Source organism: Emys orbicularis, chromosome 4 (genome assembly GCF_028017835.1).
Source record: "Emys orbicularis isolate rEmyOrb1 chromosome 4, rEmyOrb1.hap1, whole genome shotgun sequence".
Taxonomy (NCBI): domain Eukaryota; kingdom Metazoa; phylum Chordata; order Testudines; family Emydidae; genus Emys; species Emys orbicularis.
This window is the reverse complement of record NC_088686.1, coordinates 74,547,628-74,571,514: the sequence shown is the minus strand read 5'-3', so window position 1 is coordinate 74,571,514 and position 23,887 is coordinate 74,547,628. Positions and strand designations below refer to the sequence as shown.

The window sequence follows — 23,887 nt, the reverse complement described above, 5'->3', positions numbered from 1 at the left end:
TGGTGATGGAGTCCCAGAGACGTTTGTAGGTCCATTTCTTGGGGTGGATCCTATCGCTGGGTTTAACATTGTCTTGCATTGAAAGAGTTACCTGGCTTGCATCGCCAGCGTATCTGGCCATGCCCAGCTGTGGCCACTTGATTTTGGGCCAGCTGGAGAAAAGCACAGCCTGCGATGCATGCAGCATTTCACACACACGCTTCCCTGCCAGAAGCAGCGGCAGATGGAAACGCGTTTTTTTAAACTGCACGGGCAGCGTTTCAGGAGGCGCAGGCTCGCCTCTGGGAGCTAGGCTGAGACCGTGAGGAGCGCGGACACGGAAGATGCTGCCCAGTGATTCCCGTGTTTAGGGGCCTGCAGGCGGGAGGTACCCAAAGCCCGGGGCACTGAGCGCCGTGGCCCCTCCAGAGCCGGGCCGCTCTCCCCAGCCTGGCCCTGGAGCAGAGCGCACGTCGCGCGGTTGCGAAGCGGCTCTTCGGTAGCCAGGGGTTCCCTGTCCCGCAGGCGCCGGACTTTGGTGGGGCGGGAACCCGGCTGTAGCCTCGCCCCGCTGGGGCCGCGCTGCCCGGGGCCAGGCTCCCTCCGGGGGCAGACGGGGCCGTGCCCCGCTCCGGGCGCCCTTTCAGCGCCCCAGGGCGGGGGTGGCGGGCCAGGCTGCCCGGGGGGAGGGGGCGGCCGCCAGCCGGGGCCCCGAGCACGAGAGGCGGCCGCCAGCCCGGCTGCCGGGGACGCGCTGCCGCCCGCCCAGCCGCTCCCCGCCCCCGGCGCGGGTAAGATGGCGGCCGCGGCTCAGGCGCTGAGCGGCTCGGGGCTGCTTCTGGCCGCCGCCGCCCTCGCCCTCCTGGCCGTGGCCATCGGCACCGACTCCTGGTACCAGACGGACGCGCGGCGGCACCGCGAGCGCTGCCGGAGCTTCGGCCACAAGCGCAGCGACCCGCCCGGCTCCATGTCGGCGCCCAGCCCGCACCTGCCGCTCCGCGCCCGCCCCCCTCGGGCCCTGCTGCCCGGCCACCCCCCGGCCTCTGCCCCGGCCCCGGCCGCCGCCGCCCTGGACTCGCACTGCGGCCGCCGCTTCAACTCCACCGTCTCCGGGCTCTGGAGGCGCTGCCACCGCGCGGGCTACGAGCCAGACAGCGAGGAGCTCATCCGGAAAGGTGCGGGGCTGGGAGCTGGCGGCGGAGTGAGGGGGGCGCTCGGGGGAGGCTGGAGTGGGAGGCCGGGCGGAGGGGGAGGAATGAGGGGCCCGAGACGGGGGTTCGAGGGGGCTGAGGGCTCTGTCCGGTGGGGAGCAGCCCGCGTTGCCCTTTCCCTGGGCTGCCCCCTGCCGGTAACCGGGTCCCTTGTGGCTGAGCTGAGCATCTCCAGAGGCTGGAACCAGCCGCTGTCCGCGGTGCTGAGCCCGCCTCGCTCCCCATTCAGCCCTAGGCAGCTGGCGCCAACCGGCCGGAAAGAGCCTTTGGGAAGGGCTGGGGGTATCTGTCGGCCACCCGGCGACCGGGTCCTCCGCCACTTGCTGGGCCGAGGGCAGAGCCCCGGGGGGTGGGTGGTTCATCCTGTCGCGGGCCGGCTCAGTCCGAAGTCGTCTGTTCCTATGCCCCCCCCCCCCCTATGCATCCCTACGGCCGGCTCTGCCCCCTCAGCCTCTCACCTGGCTGCACCTGCTTCTGGTGCGGGGGTGGCAGCAGCGCCCAGCTGCTCTGGCCCGTCTCTTGGGGATGGGGGGACGGAAGCAATGCCACTACCTGGGGGGTAGCAGCTCAGGCAGCCAAGGAATTGCAAGGGGATTTGACACCTTCCCCTGAAGCATTTCCTATAGGGCAGTACCCTAGCTGAAAGGGAGCACTGGTGGCTCCAGGGGACCGAGCTCACAGCCCTGACCAGGAGTCTGTGGGCAGCAGTGGCTTTTCACAGCCAGGTAGCTTTAAAAGGTTGTTATATATTTATTGGAAGGGGTGTGGCAGATGCCTACCCCATGTAGCACTGCTACAGTTGTGCTGTTGTCTTGGCCAGGCCTGGGTCTGATCAGGGTGCTTCCCCCCTTGTCATTGAAAACTGGTAGGCAGCCCAATATGGTCTGCAGGGCTTTTCCCAGTCTATTTTTATAAGTCCTCACCATTGAAACTAGTGCCATGGTCCTGAGGAGACCCTTCCATATATTCCCTGGAGGGATTTCACCCCCCCCCCCCCCCATATTCAACCTATGAATTTGCTTCACTGGGTCAGTATCTTTTTGGCAAGTAATGGCCAAGAAAAGAGTGAAATATTCCAAGCATGGTCTTACCTGAGCTGTACAGAAAAGGCCTATCCCCTCCTATTACAGCATGTGATACTTCCATGTATTTTAATAGGTATGTGCCCTCTCCCACTGCATGATCATCTCCCTGCTATGCCCCAATCTCTATGGTGGGGATAGAACTTTGATCCTGCTCCACCAGCACAGGCTAAGGAGATTATCCTTTAACAGGGCATATGACACACAGTTGAGCAATTGTTCAAACATTATTATATTTTATTCTGATAGTGCAAACAGTGTGCTGTTTGACTTAGACAGTTATGAAGAAGCCCCTGTCCCACTTTGCCTACAATCCAGATAGACAATCTACAGAGTAGTTACGAAGTGGGATACAACAAAAATTCTGTTCTGAAGAGCATGATTTACTGACCCAAGAGATATTTATTAACATGGATGAGTAGGGGGTGGGAGGAGAAGCTCCTTGACTTAGGCACAAAATGAAAATAAATAGCAAAAACCAAATGTTCGAGTAGTTTTGATTGTGTCCTCCAGCTGTGGTTCAAGTCCCCATAGCCCCTGTACAACAGAAGATGGAATGACTCACTGTGGCGCTGGGCTTCATCTCTGAATCCTCTCTAATGTGCAGCTGTGGCTGTTGTTCCTAGAAATGCCATTACAAAATAAATTAGCTTCTTTCTCCATTTAATCTACCAGGATCCATTTTCATTTATATTTCCATGTTGATTTCATTCCACTAAAAGGCAGTTCATTAGTTTCATTTTATTAATTGACCTTGTCACTTTAAAATGTCTGCCTCTGTTTCTGCTTCCTATTGAATCATTCTGCTTCTACTGAAATTACTAGCGTTTTCCTCCCTCAAAAAAACCACCCCCACATTACTTCGAGTCTCACTGTATTCTTCTTCTTCTTTTTTTAAACTTTGCCAAGAGTCCATTCCCATCAGCCAGAAAAGTGCAGGCTTTTTTTTTTTTGGCACAGGAGTGGTGGTTCTCTGTCTAGGGCCTGACCCACCTACCTCTTTACTCATGGAAGTAAAATCATTCACCTGTTAGTATTGCAGGATCATGGATTTAAATGGATCTGGCTCTTTTCTCACCGTTTCCTCCTCATTCCCTGCTTTGCTCACAGCCTCTCCTCACCCAACTTTCCTGTGGCTACAGTTTGTAACCAGCCTCTTCAAGTCAGTGGGGAGATGACTTTGTCATTGTGCTCTTTGGTCAGGGACATTATTATGTGTAGGGAACTATAGGCAAACATTTTCACTTGTTAGGGTCTGCAGGTTGCTACAATTTATCATTGCAAGGCTCTCTTTCTCCTTGCTTTGCAACGAGCCCAAATCTGAAACCTTAATGGGGACTACTAATTGATTCATGGAAAAAGAAGAAATTTCAGAGGCCTGCAGTGACAGAGGAATAAATGACCTTATAAGATTTCAATAAGAGATTTTGTAAAAGATTTATTAAGGAAGCAGGCTAGGAAGGGGGAAATCCATTGTTTCAACTCCTTATGGGCCTTCCTCAAGGATTGAAAAAACTAAGTTCACCCTGCCTTTATCTAATTATTTACCTATTATTACAAGACAAAAACTGATAACAGAAATAGTGTCTGGTAATTTGGATGTAGTAACTTGCATTATTACAAGGTAATGTGATTTTTATAGAGACTTTCAAGCATCTCAACCTTTACAGATGAGAATTTCAGAACATAAATGTACAATAAGGTAGAGAAGCTGAAAACTATCATGAGCAAAATTTAGCTGAGGAAATATTCAAACATAAGAGGGAACGATAATGGGGGATTGTTTTAAAATGCTTTTATTAAATGCCCAAAAACCCCACACTTTTTCAATCATGAAAAGATTTCTTGGATAAAAAAAATTCCTGATTAAGAGGAGAGATGAAAGAAGCAATATAAAATAAAACAAATGGAGAACCTGATGGCAATGCGTGCAATCAGGAAATGGAGATAGCTTCTCTTATCAGTTAAAGAGATCAGTGGAAAAAACCCCTATGGACAGCAGAGTTAAAAGACAATAAGAAGTTATTTAAATATAATCTGGAACAAAAAAATCCCAGCAATGGTATAGGACCATGTAAAACGGACTGGGGCTTATTTTATAGTGCCTTCCTTCTACCAGACCAGGCTTTGATCTTGCTGAACCAGCTCACGTCCTTAGTTAGTTCTGTCTGAGCTCTCTCAAGGAATCCAGGGAAGCAATTTCCACCAGTTAGTTTTATTTTAAGCCTTCTTACCAAACAAATCAAAACTTTGCAGACTCTTCCCTCAAAGTCTGTGCAGGCTAACTGGTTGCTTCCCCAACTCTGACCCTCATGCTTAACTGGTTGCTTCCCCAACTCTGACCCTCATGCTAGTAACTTTTTTATTAAGATGTCCTGGCACTTGCCTCAGAGCCTCAGCAATAATGGACTCCACACAGTCTGCCTTCTGTCTATTTGGTTTCTGGAGCAGTTGCTCTCTGCATTAGTACCTGTAGCAGTGCATTGGGAGCACAGCCCCGGTCCCTCAGCTTTCTGGAAGACATTGCAGTTCTTTCCTCCATGTCCTGCTCTTTTTCATGTGCAGCAGACAGAGCTAGTTAACCAGTTAGCTAGCTAGCTGCAGGCCTCTGACCCCAGAGGAATGGTACCCCTTATAATTTCACAGTCCAATATGAGAAAAGGAAGGTAAAATTATCAATCATGATAGAGAAAAGGCAGTAGTAGTCAATAAATATTTTTTTCTCTGTACTTGGAAATTAGCAGGAAGATGTAAGTGATCTCATAAAGTGATAATGAAATACATACTATCCCATCAGTAACAAGGGAGAATGTTAAATAGCAACTGTTAATGTTAAAACACTTTAAAATCTGCAGGACTGGATAACTTGCACCCAAGGGTATTAAAGGAATTGGGAGAGGAGCCCTGTGAACAATTAATGTTGATTTTTAACAAATCTTGGAACACAGAAGATTCCAGAGGACTGGAAATGCCAGCATAGCGCCAACATTTTAAAAGGTTAAACAGGATTACCCAGGAACTATAGGCCAGTTACCTGGACATAAATCCCAGTCAGGATTGTGAAAGACTTATATGGGATGCAATCAGGAAAGAATTAAAAAATGGTAGGATGAGTAATCCAAATAAACATGGTTGTGTGGAAAATGTGTCTTGTCAAATAAACTTTATATATATATATATATATATATTTTTTAAATTTTGGATGTATAAGATGGGAATATCAAGCAAGAGTAGGAGCTGGTATTTCCTCTGTATATGGTATTAGTGAATACTGTGTTTACTTCTGGTGTCAACACTTCAAAAAGGATGTTGAAAAACCGGAAGGGGTTCAGAAAAGAACTACAAAAATTATTTGTGATCTGGAAAACATGCTTTATGGTGAGAGAGTAAACAAGCTTAATCTATTTAATTTATCCATGAGAGGGTTAAGAGGTGACTTGATCACAGTCTACAACTGTCTTCATGGGGAAGAGATTTGTGATAGTTAATGGCTCTTTAATCTAGTAGAAGGAGGCAGAACATTATGCAATGGTTGAAAGCTGAAGCTAGAAAACCTGACTAGAAATAAGGCACAATTGTTTAACGGTGAGAGCAGTTAACCTTTAGAGTAATTTACCTAGGGATGTGGTGGATTCTCTAACACTTGCAGTCTTTAAATGTAGACTGCATATCTTTCTAAAACATACACCATGGCTCAACCAGAAGGTATGGGCTTGATGCAGAAATTATCAGATGAGGTTCTTTGTCCTGTGTTATGTAGCTGGTCAGACTAGATCGGGATAGACAACCTATGGCACGCGTGCCAAAGGCGGCACGCGAGCTGATTTTCAGTGGCACTCACACTGCCTGGGTCCTGGCCACCAGTCCGGGGACTCTGCATTTTAATTTAAATGAAGCTTCTTAAACATTTAAAAAACCTTATTTACTTTACATACAACAATAGTTTAGTTATATATTATAGAAAGAGACCTTCTAAAAATGTTAAAAATGTATTACTGGCACACAAAACCTTAAATCAGAGTGAATAAATGAAGACTTGACACACCACTTCTGAAAGGTTGCCGACCCCTGGACTAGATGATCATAATGGTCTCTTCTGGCCTTAATATTTACAAACTTCAAATTCACCTTTAGGGAAACACTTCTTGATATAGTATCTTCTGTTTCCACCCTACAATTTATAGTAAATTTCAAACCCTAAGAGAGAAAATAATGGACTTAACATTTTGAAACCAGATGTATATGGGATTTATATTCTAAAAATATTTAAACCATCTGGTTTAAATAAAGAGCTGGTGCGTCTTTGTTTTAATCAATGAAGTTTTAGCCAATGAGTCCTTAGTTCAGATCCCTTGGGACATAAGTGATCTATAAAGCAAGCTAGATTCTTAAATTGTATATTTATATACTGAGATAAAAATGTAAAATTGCTTCTCATATATATGTGATAGTACAATTATTCTTTACAGTAGTCTATCTAAAATAGGTTTTACCTTTGACACACCCTGCCTAACTGAATGTAGGAGGTAAATCATAGTGTTTGTTTTTGGGCCTGTATTGCAATATCTGTTTACTAATGTGACACTGATTTTTATAAGATTTGATTAATTTGGCTGTTAGTTTTATATAGAATTTCTAATTGTTATTTGTATTATAGCTAAGGCTACGTTTTAGTCATGGGTATTTTTAGTAAAAGTCATGGACAGGTCACGGGCAGTATACAAAAATTCCTGGCCTGTAACCTGTCCATGACTTGTACTATATACCCCTGACTAAATCTTGGGCACTCTGGGGCAAGGGGCGGCCTGCTGTTGCTGGGGTGGGGGCCTGGTAGCGGCATGTGGCCTGGGACCCCTGTCGCTGCTGGCCCAGGGGCTGCCTGAGCTGCTCAGGCGGTCCCTGGGCCAGACACACCAGCCACTGGAGTAGTCCCGGAGGTCCCGGAATGTCACAGAATCTGTGACTTCTGTGACCTCCATGACAGACTTGCAGCCTTAATTATAGATTCCATAAAAACTCACACCAAGAAGCTAGATCTATAACTGGGTGGCTAAACTGTGGCTTGTGAGCTCCATGTGGGTCTTTTATGGTTAAAGTGCAGCTCTTGGAGCCTCCCAAGCCCTCCCCTTTCTCCACCTATTAGACTGGAGTAGGGAGCTTGGGATCTCTGCCTGGTGGTGGGGTAGGGGCTTCTGCCCTGCAGGGAGGGGGGTCTTGAGGACTCAGCCCCGTGGGGCACACCTGCTGGGGCTCCCGTCTTTAGCAGGAGTGGGGCTGAAGCCCGAGTCTCGGCTGGTGCCTCCTGCAGGGTTGAAGCCCCGATAGGTGTGCCCCAGCTCTCGAATTTCTGAAGATTGTCGTATGCGGCTCGGAGGGTCAGTAAATTTGGCCACCCCGATCGATAAGGTGAACACACTAAAAATTCAACCCTACCGTATAAAGTGTTTAGTATGGTAAATATTAATAATTGGATATGTAAACAGTGATTGACAATGATGATTGGAATTAGTTAGTTAATTAGATACCATGATGTGGAGGATGTGGCCTAAGTACTTAATTCAGAGCTGTACAAATCTTTTGTGAATGAGACCTGATCCCATTGAAGTCAATAAGAGTTAGATTGAGTTCTGGGAGTGGACAAGAGGCGTCCATACAGCGAAATCCCCCATATTACCTCTCTGAACTAAGTCTTTATTAACAAAATGCAAATCTTGTTCTTCTGCCCTTGTTGATGGGAGCTGTATAAGGACTTAGAGAGGGCGCATGCTCTGGAATCTCCCTCTTTAGTGTGGTTTTACAAATCTACGCACTCAGATTCAATTCTAAAATAAATTAAAATCAACAGTCTTTTAGCATGTGGGAAATTGAGATCACTCTCCCCCATCCCCTTCTCAATTTCTAAATATCCCCGGACTTAAGAGGGCCCCCGTGTACTTGCCTTTTTTTCCTTGTGAAGCCTGTCCCTCCCCCAATACCCAGTGGAGCCAGGTCTGTGCTGAGAGGTTACTGTCCCAATGAATCTCATTAGAGAAGAAAATCATAAGAACATAAGATAAGAATGGCCAGACTGGGTCAGACCAATGGTCCATGTAGCCCGGTATCCTGTCTCTGACAGTGGTCAGTGCAAGATGCTTCAGAGGGAATGAACATAACTGGGTATTTTAGAGTGATCCATCCCGTTATCCAGTCCCAGCAGTTGGAGGTTTCAGGACACCCAGAGCATGGGGTTTTGTCCCTGACCGCCTTGGCTAATAACCATTGATGGATCTATCTCCATGAACTTTTCTAATTCTTTTTCAAATCCAGTTATACTTTTGGCCTTCACAACATCCAACGGCAACAAGTTCCACAGGTTGTCTGTGTTGTGTAAAGAAGTACCTTATTTTGTTTTAAACCTGTTGCCTATTAATTTCATTGGGTTACCCCTGGTTTTTGTGTTCTGTGAAGGGTAAATAACACTTCCCTATTCACTTTCTCCATAGCATTCATGATTTTATAGATCTCTATCATATCCCCCCTTAGTCATCTCTTTTCTAAGATGAACAGTCCCAGTCTTTTTAATCTCGCCTCATATGGAAGCTGTTTCATACCCTTAATAATTTTTGTTGCCCTTCTCTGCACCTTTTCCAATTCTAATATATCTTTTTTGATATGAGATTATCAGAACTTTATGCAGTATTAAAGGTGTAGGTGTACCATGGATTTATATAGCAGCTTTGATATTTTCTGTCTTATTATATATCTCTTTCCTAATGGTTCCTAACATTCTATTAGCTTTTTTGACTGCTGCTGCACATTGAGTGAATGTCTTAGAGAACTAGCCACAATGACTCCAAGATCTCTTTCATGAGGGGTAATAGCTAATCTAGACCCCATCATTTTGTATGTATAGCTGGAAACATGTTTTCCAATTTGCATCACTTTGCACTTACCAGCATTGAATTTTATCTACCATTTTTGTCGCCCAGTCATCCAGTTTAGTGAGATCCCTTTTGTAATGTTTTACAGTCAGCTTAGGACTTAACTATCTTGAGCAATTTTATATTGTCTGAGAATTTTGCTGCCTCACTGTTCACCTCCTTTTTCAGCTCATTTATGAATACGTTGAACATCACTGGTTCTCACTACAGATTCTTGGGGACCCCACTATTTACCTCTTCATTGTGAAAACTGACCATTTATTCCTGCCCTTTGTTTCTTGTCTTTCAACCAGTTACTGATCAATGAGAGGACCGTCCCTATTATCCCATGACAGCTTAGTTTGCTTAAGAGCCTTTGGTGAGGGACCTTGCTAAAGGCTTTCTGAAAGTCCAAGTACATGATATGGACTGGATTATCCTTGTCCACATGCTTGTTGACCCCTGTCTCAAAGAATTCTAATATATTGGTGAGGCATGATTTCCCTTTATAAAAGCCACATTGACTGTCCCCCAACATATTATGTTTGTCTATTTGTCTGATAATTCTGTTCTTATAATTGTGTGCTTATCTTCAAATTCTTTCTTGGTTTGCTTTATTATACTTTCACACTTGTTTTGCCAGAGTTAATGCTCCTTTCTATTTTCCTCACTAGGATTTGACTCCCAATTTTTAAAGGATTCCTTTTTGCCTCTTTTACTCTGCTGTTTAGCCATCATGGCATTTTTTTGGTCCCGTTTTATTTATTTGGGGTATACATATAGTTTGAGCTTCTATTATGGTGTTTTTAAACAGCCTCCGTTCTGTTTGCAGGCATTTCACTCTTCTGACTGTTCTTTTTTAATTTCTGCTTAACTAGCTTTGTTTTCATGTAGGTCCCCTTTTTGAAGTTAAATGCTATTGTGGTGGGTTTCTTTGGCATTCTCCCTCCTACAAGGATGTTAAATTTTAATTACATTATGGCCACTGTTACCAAGTGGTTCAGCTATATTCACCTTCTGGACCAGATACTGTGCTTCACATAGAACTAAACAAGGATTGCCTCGCCCCTTATGGGATTCAGGACAAGACGCAGTCATTAATGGTGTCTAGAAATTTTATCTCTACATCCCTTCGAGAGGTGGCATATACCCAGTCAATATGAGGATAGTTGAAATCTCCCATTATTACTGAATTGTCTGCCTTTGTAGCCTCTCTAATATCCCTGAGCATTTCACAACCATTGTCAGAAGGAGCTGAGCAGGATTGTTCCCTAGTATGCTTTTATTAGTGTTTTGTTCACTCCTAGGCAATGGGGCTGCCTTCTCCCTCAGTGACTATTCCACACTGGCCCCCTCCTCTTTTAATCCCAGGTCACACTTTGTGCGCCCATCCTGAAACTCACTCTCAGTCACACTCCCTTTTTTGGTTACACTTGCTCTGTTGCTGTCCTATTCATTTGCTGGCTTGTGTTAGTGGGTTAACTTTGAACTAAGACCATCATGCGTCTGGCATTCTAGACTGGCAAACTCTGCTTCTTAGGACAACAAAGGCAATGAGGCACTTCCTAAAGTCAAGCTGGGTACAGACATTGCTCTTTCTGTGTCTTTCAGGAGTTATTCAGCGCTGCACTGCTGTGAAGTACCATTACACCTCATCCTCTCTGCCACGCAATTTACCCATCAATATTACCAACATAATCCGGCAGGACGAGTGGCATGCTCTCCGTAAGTAATCCAGACTCTTACCAATGCCATGCACCCTGACTAAGCAGGGTACAAGCATATTCAGAACCTTTCATATCTAGGTCACTGCCATGACTTCAGTACCAAATGGGGCACTGATTCAGAGATCAGTGAACGGTATCTAGAGCCTAACTGAACCTTAATTAGGGAGGCTGGAGACAGCTAATTATGTTAACAGAAAGTGACCCAAGTGTAGAGGACATTTGGAGTGGCTACTGCAGTGGCCATATAAATTGGCAATAATGTTGCAGATCTGCTAGGGTGTGATGGAAGTGTCACTGCAGTTTATGGGATACCCTCACAACAGCTTGGTGTTGGTCAGACTCAATACTGAAGCACAGATTAGTCCTAGTGGGTCAGGGCTGTACACTTATTTGATTTGTACAGTGCCTACCATGCTTTCTCTCTACATCCTAAATGATGTGTAACCTCATTCTAGCTCCCTAACTCTCATGACCTCTCCTCTCAAAGCATGCTAATTTTGACTCTTCCACATGCCCATCCTTGCATCCTCCTGTTGCCAGTTCCTTCCTACCCAAACCCCTCCCAGCTGCCTAGTCACCTGCAACGCACCTGAAAGTGCTCCACTATCTCCTTCCTCACCTACTTCCCCTATTTGTCCTATCCATGTTCACATTGCCTTCTGGGGTTCCCTTCCTGGACTCCTGAGGATATGAGTTACTAGGCAACCCAGCTTCCCCTGCTGGTTTCCACCCTATGTAACTTACCAGCACAAGTTTAGGTGACTTTTTATGCAATTAATGCAACACGACTGAGATCATGCTGCAGCCTCACACATCTGCATGTTCATATACGTGCTGCACATGGATGCTGTCACAAAGAACTATGGTTAGAGAGACATGCAAGAAAATGCCATAGGGCTTGACAAGTCTGTAGGCATAGGGCTCAGAACACTGGATTCCTACATTCTGGTCTAAATTTTCAAAAGTGCTTAGTGATTTTTGGTGTGCCCAAGTTGAGACACATTAAAGGGGCCTGATTTTCAGCAAGTGCTGAGCATCAGTCCTTTGAAAATAAAACCTTTTTAAAGTGATGCAAGTTGGGCTCCCAAGCTCATTATCATTTTTTAAAAGGTAGCCCTCTGCTCCAGCAGAATCAGAGACAAGTAGGTGTACTACAGTGAGGAAGAGAGGAGCTGAGACCCAGATAGCATTACCCAGTGTCCCCGATACTCCAGTACACAGGGAACACCCCATCCATTTCCCCAACCCCATTTGAGCTCAGGAAAAAGAGAAACTGCCAGGAGAAGTCAGCCAGAAACTGAGTTGTTGGCAGCAGCAGAAAGAAGCAGGGACCTCCCAGATGTTTTTTTTTTTTTTTTTAAACAGCTTTTACTATGGACATTCTCTCCCATTTTGATTAGCTGTTTGCTCCAATCCTCTTCCTCCATAGCCTCACTACACCTGCCCTCCGTACTTCCCCCCCCTCCTTTCAATGTCTCCTTTCCTTTGTCTCTCTGTCTAGCTAATCATTTCCCAACAACAACAAATAACCCCAGTGTAACAAAGCAACAAAAAAGTTGTGGTTTTAACATGATGTTTGCAAACCCTCAGAGTGTTTGCTATGCTGGTATGTTGTATCCCTTCCACCCATCACCCTCTGTCCAACTTGTCTCTTGCACTTCAGGACAGTGTGTAGTTCCCACCACAAAGGGGCCTTGGTCTCAGTGTACTTAGACACTACTGTAATGCAAACAATTTCTTTCTAAGAAGGTGCAGTACGGGAAAGCCCATCAGGGATACTAACTTATTAGTAGACCTAATAATCTCAATGGATTGTCTCTCTCGCCTCCCCAACATCCTGTCTTGGTGTCTCCTTTGTTTCTTCCCCTCTTGCTCCTCTCTCTCCTCAGATCTGCGGAGAATGACAGCCGGCTTCATTGGCATGGCAGTCTCCATCATCCTGTTTGGCTGGATCATTGGTATGCTGGGCTGTTGTAAACAGCACGAGCTCATGCAATACGTGGCAGGGCTGCTCTTCCTCATGGGAGGTGAGAGTTTTTCTCTTCATTCTAATATCAAACTTTTGATCGAAAGCATTAGAGCCACATCCCAAGCAGGTAGAAGTATAATCAGCCTCATCAGCAAACAGCACAAAGCCATTTATTAATTCAAGAGTTGATATAACATGGAGATTGAAATTTTAGACCCGCATGGCAGGAGATGAGTCAGGTTTCTTCTTTGCATCTGTGTCAGTGTAGATCTCACTGTAGGCATGCATGCAAGATCAGAGTCTTCTGAGTAGCGGTGTCCATCAAGGCTGTGCATGTCCCCTGCGCCACCTCGTGCTCCTGCATGAGGATATAAACGGTGGGGCAGTAGTGACCCTCCCTCGGTTCCCTCTTGCTGCCCATAGAAGTGAGGCAGAATCCAGTGACTACTCGACCTGCTACACTCTTCAGAGACCTTAAACCAGTTCTTCCAGTCCATTTGGTGAAGAATTCTGTCCCCACACTTTTTCTCTAAAGGACATTTCTTTTTTTAAAAAATGGTAAATTGATGATCTCCATGTACAGCAAGGCAAGGGGCTTAGTGCCAACCACCACACCTCATGGCAGAGTCCACTCAGGGTTCAAACCCTACCCATCTTGCAATGGGCTGAGCCTCCTCAAGGATGGATACAGATGAGGCTTCTTCTGCCTAGGAGAGCTACCTCCTGAATAAGTGCTTTGTGTGCAAGTCCTTCTCTGCCAGGACCCACAAATCCAGGGAAGCAGGGCTCAAGCTACATTTGCTTGAACAGTCCATGTGGGTCACTCTAGTTGTAACAGTCACCTCTGGGTCCAGAGTGAAGATGGATAAGCCAGCATTGGCCAGTGCTCATTCAAGGACTTAACACACTTCGGGATGGGGCAGTGGAAAGTAGAGAACACTGGCAGAGTCAGTGCTGAACACTTCAGTGTCAAGTAAGACCTCGGCAATGACAACCTAAGCATGGGCGCCTCAACTGCAACAGTCCTGGCACTGATTAAGTCAGCACGAACAACTCCAGCTCCCGCACCAACTGCCCTGACTCAGGCAGCACAGCCAGCCCCTGTGCCCACTCATAAATAACATACCAACTTGTGTAGTTGGTCTGAGCATCCACGTAACTCCGACTGAGGGGAGCTCCCGGATGGAAGACAAGGGAACACCACTGCAAGGACAAAGCTCCTAATCAATCATGCAGAACATGAGACCCAGTTGCAATGATACTCATGACAGAGTTGAGCAAGAGGCTCAGGTATGCTCTGGAGACATCCATATCACTCCCAGGGATGTTCCCAATATACTGAAGAGATAGCTGGTACCAGCCTTGTACCATTACTGATCATCACCCTTGAATGAAGTGAGAGATTCCTCCTCCTGTCACTGATGTAATTCTTCTTTCCAGCATTGAGCAGAAAGCCCTGTCTCCTGTCATCGGAGAACGACCCAAGGAGGGTATCTGGGAGTGCAACCAGCATGGAGGGGGCACTGAGCCAGCCAGCCCTAATGTGGCCAATATTTGTATAGCATGCCATATTGGTCTTACTGACAACTGTCCTCCCACATGTCAAGGAGCAGAGCACCTTCCTGCACCCCAAGCTCTCTGGCAGCATTTCTGGCTAGGCCAACCACACTAGAACCAGACATTGCCCCACAGAAAAGGAGACTAGAGGACAGCCCCCAGCATCCTCCAACGGCAGACAAGGTGGTAACACTAGCATTCGCCTCAGCAATAGAAGACTTTAATACCTTCCAGGACATCCTGTCCTGAATGGTGGAGTCCTTGGACATTGAGACTAAGTTCATGTAAAGAGTCTCACAAACTGTTTGATATTCTGAGTGCGATGACCCTCGCCAGCATCGCTCTCCCTATTAATGAAAGGATCCCAGAACTGGCGAAAGGGCTATGGCAGACCCCGGCCACTCTTCCTCCCACCTCCAGGAGTGTGGAGAAAAGGTATCAGGTGCTGCCGAAAGGTTTTGAGCACTTCTGTCTTCACCCAAACCCAGGGTTATTGGTCATCTGCAGTGCAAGAGAAATCAAAGTCTAAGAATAAGGACCCACAAAAGTTAGACCTGTTTGGACAAAAGGCATCTTCATGAGGTGTTGCTTTGGGTGGTGAATTACCAAGTACAATTACTTCATGGGGGAAAGAATAGCAGGGATAACATGGAAGATCATCAAGGAGGAGCAGATGGTTCATGAGAACATTGCTGCAGGTAGCTATGGATGCCTCTGATAAGACTGCAAGATTGATTGATTGCCAAAGCCCTCAATACAAGACAGGTCTGCTGGCTCCAGGCACTGGGCATACTACAAGAAGTACAGGCCATGATAAAGGACCTGCCTTTGGAGGGAATGGTGCGCCTCACCTAGTGGACAGATGAAGTGCTCCACTTCCACAAGGATTCAAAGGCCTTGTTAAGGTCCCTGGCATTTACACATTAGCTCCCTACAGAAACTCTTACAAATATCAACCCCACCAACCGCAGGGGAAGTCGTCTTACTTCCAGGGCCAACAGCTGGAATATCAGCTGCAGGGGATGCCCATCTTCCACCTCTTTGGCTAACCCAGCTTCCTCTGAGACACCAGATTTGATGGGAGGCTTGAGAGTCACAACGGTGCTGATCTAAAGTCTATAACTACTTCAGGAACTACTTTGCCCCATTCCAACAGGCTGTGGCTGTCACAGCTAACAAACAGCATTAGACAACATTGCCCAAGGCTACCTTGTACAGTTCCATTCACTACATTCTGCCTTCCCCATCCTGTGACCTTTCTCATAAGAGCCTGTTAAAACAAAAATGATCTCATTGCTTCATCTGGGAACCATAGTGGAGATACCATGGGAATAGAGATACAGTATTTCTTTATCCTGAAGAAGAGAAGGGATCTTTGTCCTACTCTACACCTGAGACAGATTCAGGATGGTAACACTTGTGTCCATCTCTGCAAGCCCAGGACTGGTTCATGGCTCTCAACTTGCAGGATCTGTACTTCCATATACCCATCCAGCCAGCGCACAGGAAGTATCTAGGATTCATGGTGGGGTCAAACTATTACCAATACTAGGTGGTGCTGTTTGGACCCTTTGCGGCCCTGAAAGTCTACACAGAATGCCTAATGATGGTAGCAGCACAGCTCAAAAGAAAAAGCATCCACATCTATCCTTACCTGGACAATTGGCTGATTAAGGGTGGATCTCAGCAGGAATCTGCAGCACACCTGAAGTACATCATCCCTCTCCCTATTCTCTCATCTGGGACTCCTAAAGTATGTCTGAATGGCACACTCCTGTTGGTGGGTTGTGGAGTAGACTCTACATGCCCTCCTACCACAGCACAGTGCGACACTGCTTAGGAAAGTAAAGTAAGGACAGGTCTAAACCCTATTGGTACGTATCCTACTTGCCCAAGCAGTGCCTCCCCTAGATTGCTGTTTTTAGCAGTGTAGTGTCCCACTGCCTTCATGTTCCTGGAGTCTTTCCCCACCACAGGGAAAGGCTCCAGCAGTGAGAAAAAGCTGTCAGGGGTAGAGGCTGTGAGGAAAGGCTGCAGCAGTTCCCCATTATTGGAGCCTTTCCCTGCTGCAGGGAGCTGCCAAAGCCTTTCCCCACTTTCTGCCCCCAGTCAGAGCTTTTCACAGACACGTGTAGCTACACACCACAGTGTGGACACGGCCTGCTTTTCACAGCTGTGTGTAGCTGCACCTATCCTATAGACCGCTGCTACTGGTGTGCAGTGTAGATGTAACCCTGGTGAACTATGAAAAACAGTCTCTCATCCCATCACAGACAACAGAGTTCGTAGGAGCCCTGATTCCAGTTTGGCAAGAGCATCCCTTCCTGAAGAAATGCTCCTGCCCCAGCAATCACTGGTGCTTGACTGCAACTGTATAAATGTTTCTGGGGCTGCTAGGCCCCATGTTGGCCCACATGTACATGACACTGCTTGGCAGACTTCACCTGCGACTGTTCAGCCTTTGTCTCAGGTAGCTGTATTCTCCAACAAAACACCAGATGAACAAGAAGATGATGGTCCTATTGCAGGTTGTCACAGAACTGAGCTACTGGAAGGAACCTGAAAAATGGGCTTGGAGGTGTTACCATTCTGAACCCCTCTTCCCCCCCCCCCACTACTTTAATCGCACACACATCAGGTACAGATTGGAAAGCCCACTGGATCATCTACAAAAGCGAGGAACTCAGATCCTAGAGAATATGAGGTTCTACATCCATGTACTGGAGCTCACAGTCAGGCTAGCCCACATGGCCTTTCTGTCTGTTCTTCAAAAACTCCACAGTGCAGATCCTAATGGATAACACCTTGTGCTGCACTACATAAACCGGTAAGGAGGCATCTGCTTGGCTCCTCACTGCCTGGAAGTCATCGGGCTCTAGCCATGGAGCCAACAAGGATAACCCTAATGCGTCTTCACCTCCTGAGTGTCACCACCAACCTAGTGGATTTCCTAAGCAGAGAATCAGTAATTACTTATGAATAGTTGTTTGATAAATTCCAAGACCAGAAGGTACCATTGTGATCATCTGATCCTCCTATATAACACAGGAGATAGAGTGTAGCTTTAATCTTCATTTAAAAATGGTCAGCAATGGAGTGTTCTGGAAGTCCATCATTGATCTGATATTCCTATGTTGCACCTTCTCTAAAAACCACAACATGTGAAAATTGGTAGTTTAGGTCAATAATCAGGGTAAATTTTGGAGGAGTAGGGTAGGGGATTTTAAGCTATGTCAACCAAGGTTTCTGAGAGAAGATGGCTTGGAAAATGAGCTATTTTTCAGGCCGCAAAAGTCTTCTGCCTTTTTTTGGCCACTTAAAAAAAAGTTTGGAGGAGACATGCACCATAGTTTACTAGCCTCCCCGAGCGGAGATATAGTGCACAGTGCAAAATTTAGTGGAATAAGAAATGTTCATTTTGGAATGAGATGAGGATTTGGCAAGCTCCAGCACGTTTAGTGCATTGATAAACAGGGCAAAGGCAGAGCCCTCTGCTTCCTTTAAAAAAAAAAAAAAAATTCTAGTCTTTTACCTAGCAATGAGATCTTAGCATAAAACCTGAACCCCAAAAGGCTGGACAGTGGAGAAAATGAATGTTTGCTTGTAGCAAAAGGTTCCTAAGAGGACATTTTACCTTGTACCTAAGCGAGGAAGAGCAGGGGAAGCTCAAAAGGGCCAGACCTTGGCTACAAGTACTTCCTGAGCTGGGAGGCAGTGGGACTGCCTTAGTTAGAGGAGTCTGGGTACCTGCTCTCCTCTGGTCCATTCAGGGAATGGAGTAGGCCACTGTTGGTAGTTGAGTCCAAGACAAACAGTCCCCCTGGAGACTGAGCAGCACACTGTCCTGGCTTCCCAGCATGAAGGTTGGCTGGCGTGAGACGTGTAACTTTAACTCCTGGCTTGCCAACACTTGGGTTCTGGTATTTAAATGACCTATCCAGGACATATGTGATGGTGGCCACAGGGTAGGTGGATGTGGCTACAACCTTAAATTTATTGGTGCATAACTATTCAGCACAAATATATGCCAGGTGCTTTAATAGCGAAGGCTGAACCTTTACCAAACCAAGAAAGAACCAGCTGAAAGGAAGCCTTTCTCTGGGAATGGGTGAAAGAACAGCAGGAAGTTTACTATAGAGGCCTACCTAGCTCGATTGAACTTTTGGTGAGCTGAGGGGGTAAATAGCATGTTAGCTGAAATGAGAGGCCAGATTTCTACAAAGGGCACTGAGAGGATTAGGAACATGGGCAAGAAAGGAAATAAGTCAAGTTAGCAAAATGCAGCAGAGAAATAGAGAAAATTAATCTGAAACAGCTCCTGGATGGTGGGGCACAGGTGAGACACCACTGTAGGAGTGAGCACTAAGGCCATGTCTACACTTACTGCTGCTCCGATCGATGCAGTGGTGTTGATTTAGCAAGTCTGGTGAAGACCTGCTAAGTCAATGGCAGAGCACTCTCCCATCAACTCTGGTACTCCAGCTCCCAGAGAGGAGTAAGGTAAGTCTGCAGGTGAACATCTCGTGTTATTGCTTAGGTCGACGTACCGCAGTGTCATCAACTTCAGTTACGTTATGCACCTAACTGAAGTAATGTAACTTAGGTTGACTTACCACAGTAGTGTAGACAAGACCTAAGTTAGGCAGGTGTGTGTAATGGGGTGAGGGGAGACTGACCTGAGGAGCTGAAATGCGGTGTAGTGGAGCTGTGGGCTGCATTTGTTTTTTTTCCATTTTCTGTAAGATTTCAGTGTAAAGAATAAAAGGTCATCAAGAGTCTTGGCACTGCCTGGGGAGGGAGGAAGGAAACTATGGGTGCAGCTGCATTGCTTTGCAGGCCTGGTCAAAGGCCGCCTATTCTTTTTGCTTTTCTCCTGCAGGTACATGCTGTATCATCTCACTCTGTACCTGTGTGGCTGGGATTAATTTTGAGTTGTCTCGCTATCCTCGCTATGTCTATGGGCTGCCAGAGGATATCAGCCACGGCTATGGCTGGTCCATGTTCTGTGCCTGGGGAGGCCTGGGACTTACTCTTTTGGCTGGATTCCTCTGCACGCTGGCCCCCTCGCTCAATGCCTCTCGTACTGCTGTACAGAAACCCAGACAGGAAAATGGAGCTGTGTGACCTCAAAGGGTGCAGGAGAAGAGACTCCAGCAAGCACAGCCTAGGTAAAGCTGTGGGTTAACAGCACCATGGAGATGGCATTTCAGCCCCATTGTGGAGAGTGGCACAAACTAGGGATGTTAAAGGTTTTTGGCCAAGTCCTGGGGCAAATACGACCCTGTGGTTCTCCTGCTACAGAATTTCTGTCGTAGACAGACTCTACAACAAGCTGGGGTTAATGTCTTACTGACTTGCTCATTGATTTAAGAGGGAGTTTTTCTTTTATAAACAAGGGATTATCTCCTGTTTATTTGAAACACTAACTGCAGCTCTTTTGTTCTAGTCTAGTTGTGGAGGATTCTTGTCCATTATAAATGTGTAGCTGCAGAGTTTGTGTAACACTGACAGGAGGCTGAACACCCTTCCAACTGGCTTGGCCTCTAGCAGTTTGGCTCAGCCCTCCATCGTCCAAAAGAGCGTGGAGATCCAAATAGTGGTTGGGGCAATTCATCCATCCTCAGTATTGATAGATCTGCTGCAAAAAGTGAGGCTCACTCCCCCATTATGTAATGGGGGCTGCCAGTGGCCACTACTGAACTTGCTTGGAAAAACAGCAGGCGTTAAACAAACCAGCCTTCCCCTTCTGTGGGGAGGGGGGAGTTGGTGCTCTGCTCTCCATGTCAGTCACTTCTTTGAGTAAGCAGCAGCATCTGCCAGCTAATGCACATGACCCTAGTTATGAGTGTGTGCAAAAGCTAGGAACAATAAGCTACAAGCACCATTCATTCACTGTGGAATTGTTCCACAAGGAGACAGAGTGGCAGTGGTTTCAGCTGCTGGGATCAACCTCAAGGACCCAGCTACCTTCTAACTGAGGTACATGACTCCTAACTGCAAGGAAAGAGCACTCTCTGAAAAGAGTTACGAGCTTTTACTGTTGAGCTTAGAGGGAGACACATTGCCAACATGAAGATGGAGCAGTCACAGTAGCTTGTTGCAGTATATCCAGAAGATTTATAATTTATTTTCCCCAGAAAGCTTGGCTTATGCTCATTTCAAACACTGTCCCTGCATAGGCTTTGTCCCTAGTTGTCTGTCTAGAATGGGGGATACATCAGCTGTGCACAGTTCAATCACAAACCCACAGCTCAGTTGATGCCATGTCCTGTAACCAGCAGAGAACAAAACATTTTTTGGAGGAATGGATGGTGAGCAGCTTGTAACCCACATCAGCACTAGGGCTAACTCAGGAACATGAGCCAAGCTACTACTGCCAGGTAAAGTTTTCTTTCATACATCCCTCCTACTGCCCCCCCAACAAGGTGCACAGGTAGTGGGAGAGGGATGTTTCTCTAACACAACTGAATGGCATGTAAGATAAGCAGTGCTAAAGTCAGTGTATTTATAAAGTGTCATTTTTAAATGGAGGCTGTGATTCTCAACTGGCATTAAAGTACTGAAAAACTTGTTTATTGGATGGATTGGTGAGTTATTTTCTTCCACAGCACTGCAGAGCAGTAACTACTCACTCCACCTCAAGCCGTATACAATAGTCATATATTAACAGGTTGAGAAAGGGGTGTAACAGCCACCAGGAGGGAAGGATCCTGGGTGGAATTGGGAGCAAGAAGATAAGAACATTCTTTTGCAAAGGAGAAGTAAAGAGAGGCTTGTGGTAGGGAACAAGTACATGACCCTCACAAAAGACTGCTAAAGCCAGTGTAGAATTGGACAGGCTCTGCTTAGCTGTTTGCCTCCGCTGACTGCAGCAGTGAAAGGATTGTAGATGTGTTGAGGACCTTGCGTCCCTTTGGCCTGCAGCCAATGGTTGATTTAGATTACATTTACAACCCCTAAATATATCATTCCCTGTCACTCCTACTCCACAGCAAGTGGCTCTAAAACATAAGCAATTACTCTCACCCTAGGATTTAAGCCTGTCCCAACCCAAGTAAGACTTCAAGGCCAATTTCACATTCATGGAGGGGATGAATTATTTTCCCTTCAAGTTGTAGCATTATGAACCTTATCTAGGCAAGGATTTTTTTTTTTTTTTTTTTTTTTTTTTTTTAAAGGAGGGGGGAAAAAAAGCTTTATTTTTTTTTCCAGCACATAAAATATGACCAAACAATCCAGTCTTAACCATCCTCTGTTTAGTCCAGTCCTCTCGAATTTCAGCCTGTCCAATTCTGCCAAGGCCACAATACCTGATTGCGGTGCAGAGATTAGGCATAGTATTGCAGATTGGCTTTTTTCTTGGCCTGAACCTCCAGGATTCCTTCCATGTAGTCCTCATGGGTGAGCTCTGTGGCTCCACGCCGAAGTGCGATCATCCCCTACCCCAACGAGAGAGAGAGTAGTTAAGGGACAGAACACTGGCTTGGCACCACATCAACCTGTCATAAATTACTCCATCCCACCCCAAGCTTTCCTCTTTCCACCTTCTTAGCATCTGCTGTGGGAGTCTGAGGGGGCAGGAAATAGGCTGTTAAGTGATACTCACCGCTTCCACACACACAGCCTTACACTGTGCTCCATTGAAGTCATCTGTGCAGCGAGCCAGCTCCTCGTAATTCACATCAGGGCTGAGAGAGAGAACAAAAAACAAACCCATAAAACCCCACACTGCCATTGAACAGCAAGGTGTGGAGTGTCCTTAAAGCACCCAGCATCAAGCTCTACACAGGGGAAGGAGCACCTCCAGCCCCAGGTTTAAGGAACAAAGATTTATGGTACTCTTTCCATAGTGTCCCTCAATGAGCTGGGCTTCTCCTCTTTCATACCTGACATTCATCTTGCGTGAATGGATCTGCATAATCCTAGCTCTGGCCTCTTCATTGGGCATCGGGAACTCAATTTTGCGATCTAGGCGTCCAGACCGGAGCAGAGCAGGGTCCAGAATATCCACACGGTTGGTTGCAGCGATCACCTACAGAGGAGCAAGAATATCAGCCTGAGGCTCCTGGGGGGCAGACACTCTGTTCTGGGCTCCCCTGCCTAGCAGGATCAACCAGCTCCCTTGTGCCATGAGATCACCTTCCTCATGAAGGGCTTGCAACCCCCCCGTAGAGCCCACTGTGGCTTAATAACAACAGAGCTGCCTCTTGCAGGGAGAGAGTTACCTTGACTTGTGTGTTGGGTTGGAATCCATCAAGTTGGTTCAGAAGCTCCAGCATGGTCCTCTGCACTTCCCGGTCTCCAGCCTTCTCGCTGTCAAATCTGGAGAAGGAATACAGGAAACTGAGTCAACTCTGCTCATGCCTGTAACTCCCCCAGGTGCCCTCATCCCATTTATACTGCCCCAACACCAGCCTCCCTCCCCCTCTTTCATGTTTTGATCTTCCAAAATGTACATGGGCATCATTTGGGTCTCACTGGGCCCAAACCATTTGCATTCAAGCCAGAAAGGGTTAATATTGTCTATGCCAGCGTGATAAGTGTTAATAGCATTAGTAGGTGCCTGCAATCCTGATTTGCACTGAGGCAGAACCACCATTTACTGGTAATAAATAGGATCCTTATCCTTGTGGCTCTCGCTGCCCAGCCCCAATAGCTATGCAACAGACTGAGCTGGCATGAAGGATCAAATTATTCATACAGGAAACAAATATGCTTTTGAAATGATCCCACCCACTAGATTGGGTTTACTGCACACAGATAGAGACGCACCCTAAAACTCCCCACCTACCCCACAATCCTGGGAGTTCACTCCAGTTCTTACAGCATGGCCTGCAGATCTCACCTCTTGGTGCCAATGGCATCCAGCTCATCAATGAAGATGATAGAAGGCGCTTTCTCCTTGGCCAGCGCAAAGGCATCTCGCACCAGCTTGGCGCCATCTCCAATGAACATCTGCACCAACTGTGGGCCAGCCAGCTTCAGGAATGTTGCCTGGAGGGTAGAGAACAAGTCAGTTACACAGCTCCTTCGCCCACATTGCACCAACTCTCTGCTCTCTTACAGCACAGGTTGGAGCCTATCATGCCTTACCCTAGAGCCGGGGTTCCCAAACTGTGGTACATGAGGCATTTCTGGGGGGTAAGTGGGAGAAATTGTGTAATGGTGGATTATTTTTTTTTATTGCATTTTCATAATAGGCTACTCAGACAAAGCTTTAAAACTCCGTGGGAATTTGTTATATAAAATACAGTAGTTAATTTACTTCAAGATGTACCAATGAGAACACAGATACACAGAGATGCTGACATCCAGACTCCTCATCTCCAATCACCGTATAGCGCGGGTTCAGTTGCCCAGCAACTGTCCAGTCTAACTGAGCTTATAACTTGGTCAGGGTTTTTTTCTGGTGGTATAATGTCACACTATATCTGTACATAAGAGTGAAATATGGACAGATGGC

The 23,887-nt window shown here is 46.5% G+C and overlaps 2 protein-coding genes across 4 annotated transcripts in view; one reads left to right on the top strand and one right to left on the bottom strand.

Annotated features, from left to right (window-relative positions):
* Positions 1–775: 775 nt before the first annotated feature.
* LOC135877025 (transmembrane protein 178B-like) lies at positions 776–19,560 on the top strand. Its single transcript, XM_065402355.1, has 4 exons — positions 776–1,154; positions 10,783–10,896; positions 12,788–12,925; positions 19,304–19,560. The coding sequence occupies exons 1-4, from the start codon at positions 776–778 to the stop codon at positions 19,546–19,548; spliced, it is 876 nt and encodes a 291-aa protein (XP_065258427.1). The 3' UTR covers positions 19,549–19,560.
* The window catches only part of PSMC3 (proteasome 26S subunit, ATPase 3), a 36,382-nt gene continuing 15,019 nt past the window's right edge, over positions 2,525–23,887 (bottom strand). The window contains exons 8-13 of one of the 3 annotated variants that reach the window (XM_065402353.1): positions 23,270–23,418; positions 22,650–22,746; positions 22,311–22,456; positions 22,031–22,112; positions 21,735–21,863; positions 2,525–2,894 (exon numbers count right to left, since the gene is read on the bottom strand). In XM_065402353.1, the coding sequence (XP_065258425.1) occupies positions 21,753–21,863; positions 22,031–22,112; positions 22,311–22,456; positions 22,650–22,746; positions 23,270–23,418 (585 nt within the window). In that variant the 3' untranslated portion in view covers positions 2,525–2,894; positions 21,735–21,752. Of the gene's footprint in view, positions 2,895–14,867; positions 14,926–20,362; positions 21,864–22,030; positions 22,113–22,310; positions 22,457–22,649; positions 22,747–23,269; positions 23,419–23,887 lie in introns of those variants that run through there. The other 2 variants (XM_065402354.1, XM_065402352.1) reach the window with 2 other exon arrangements.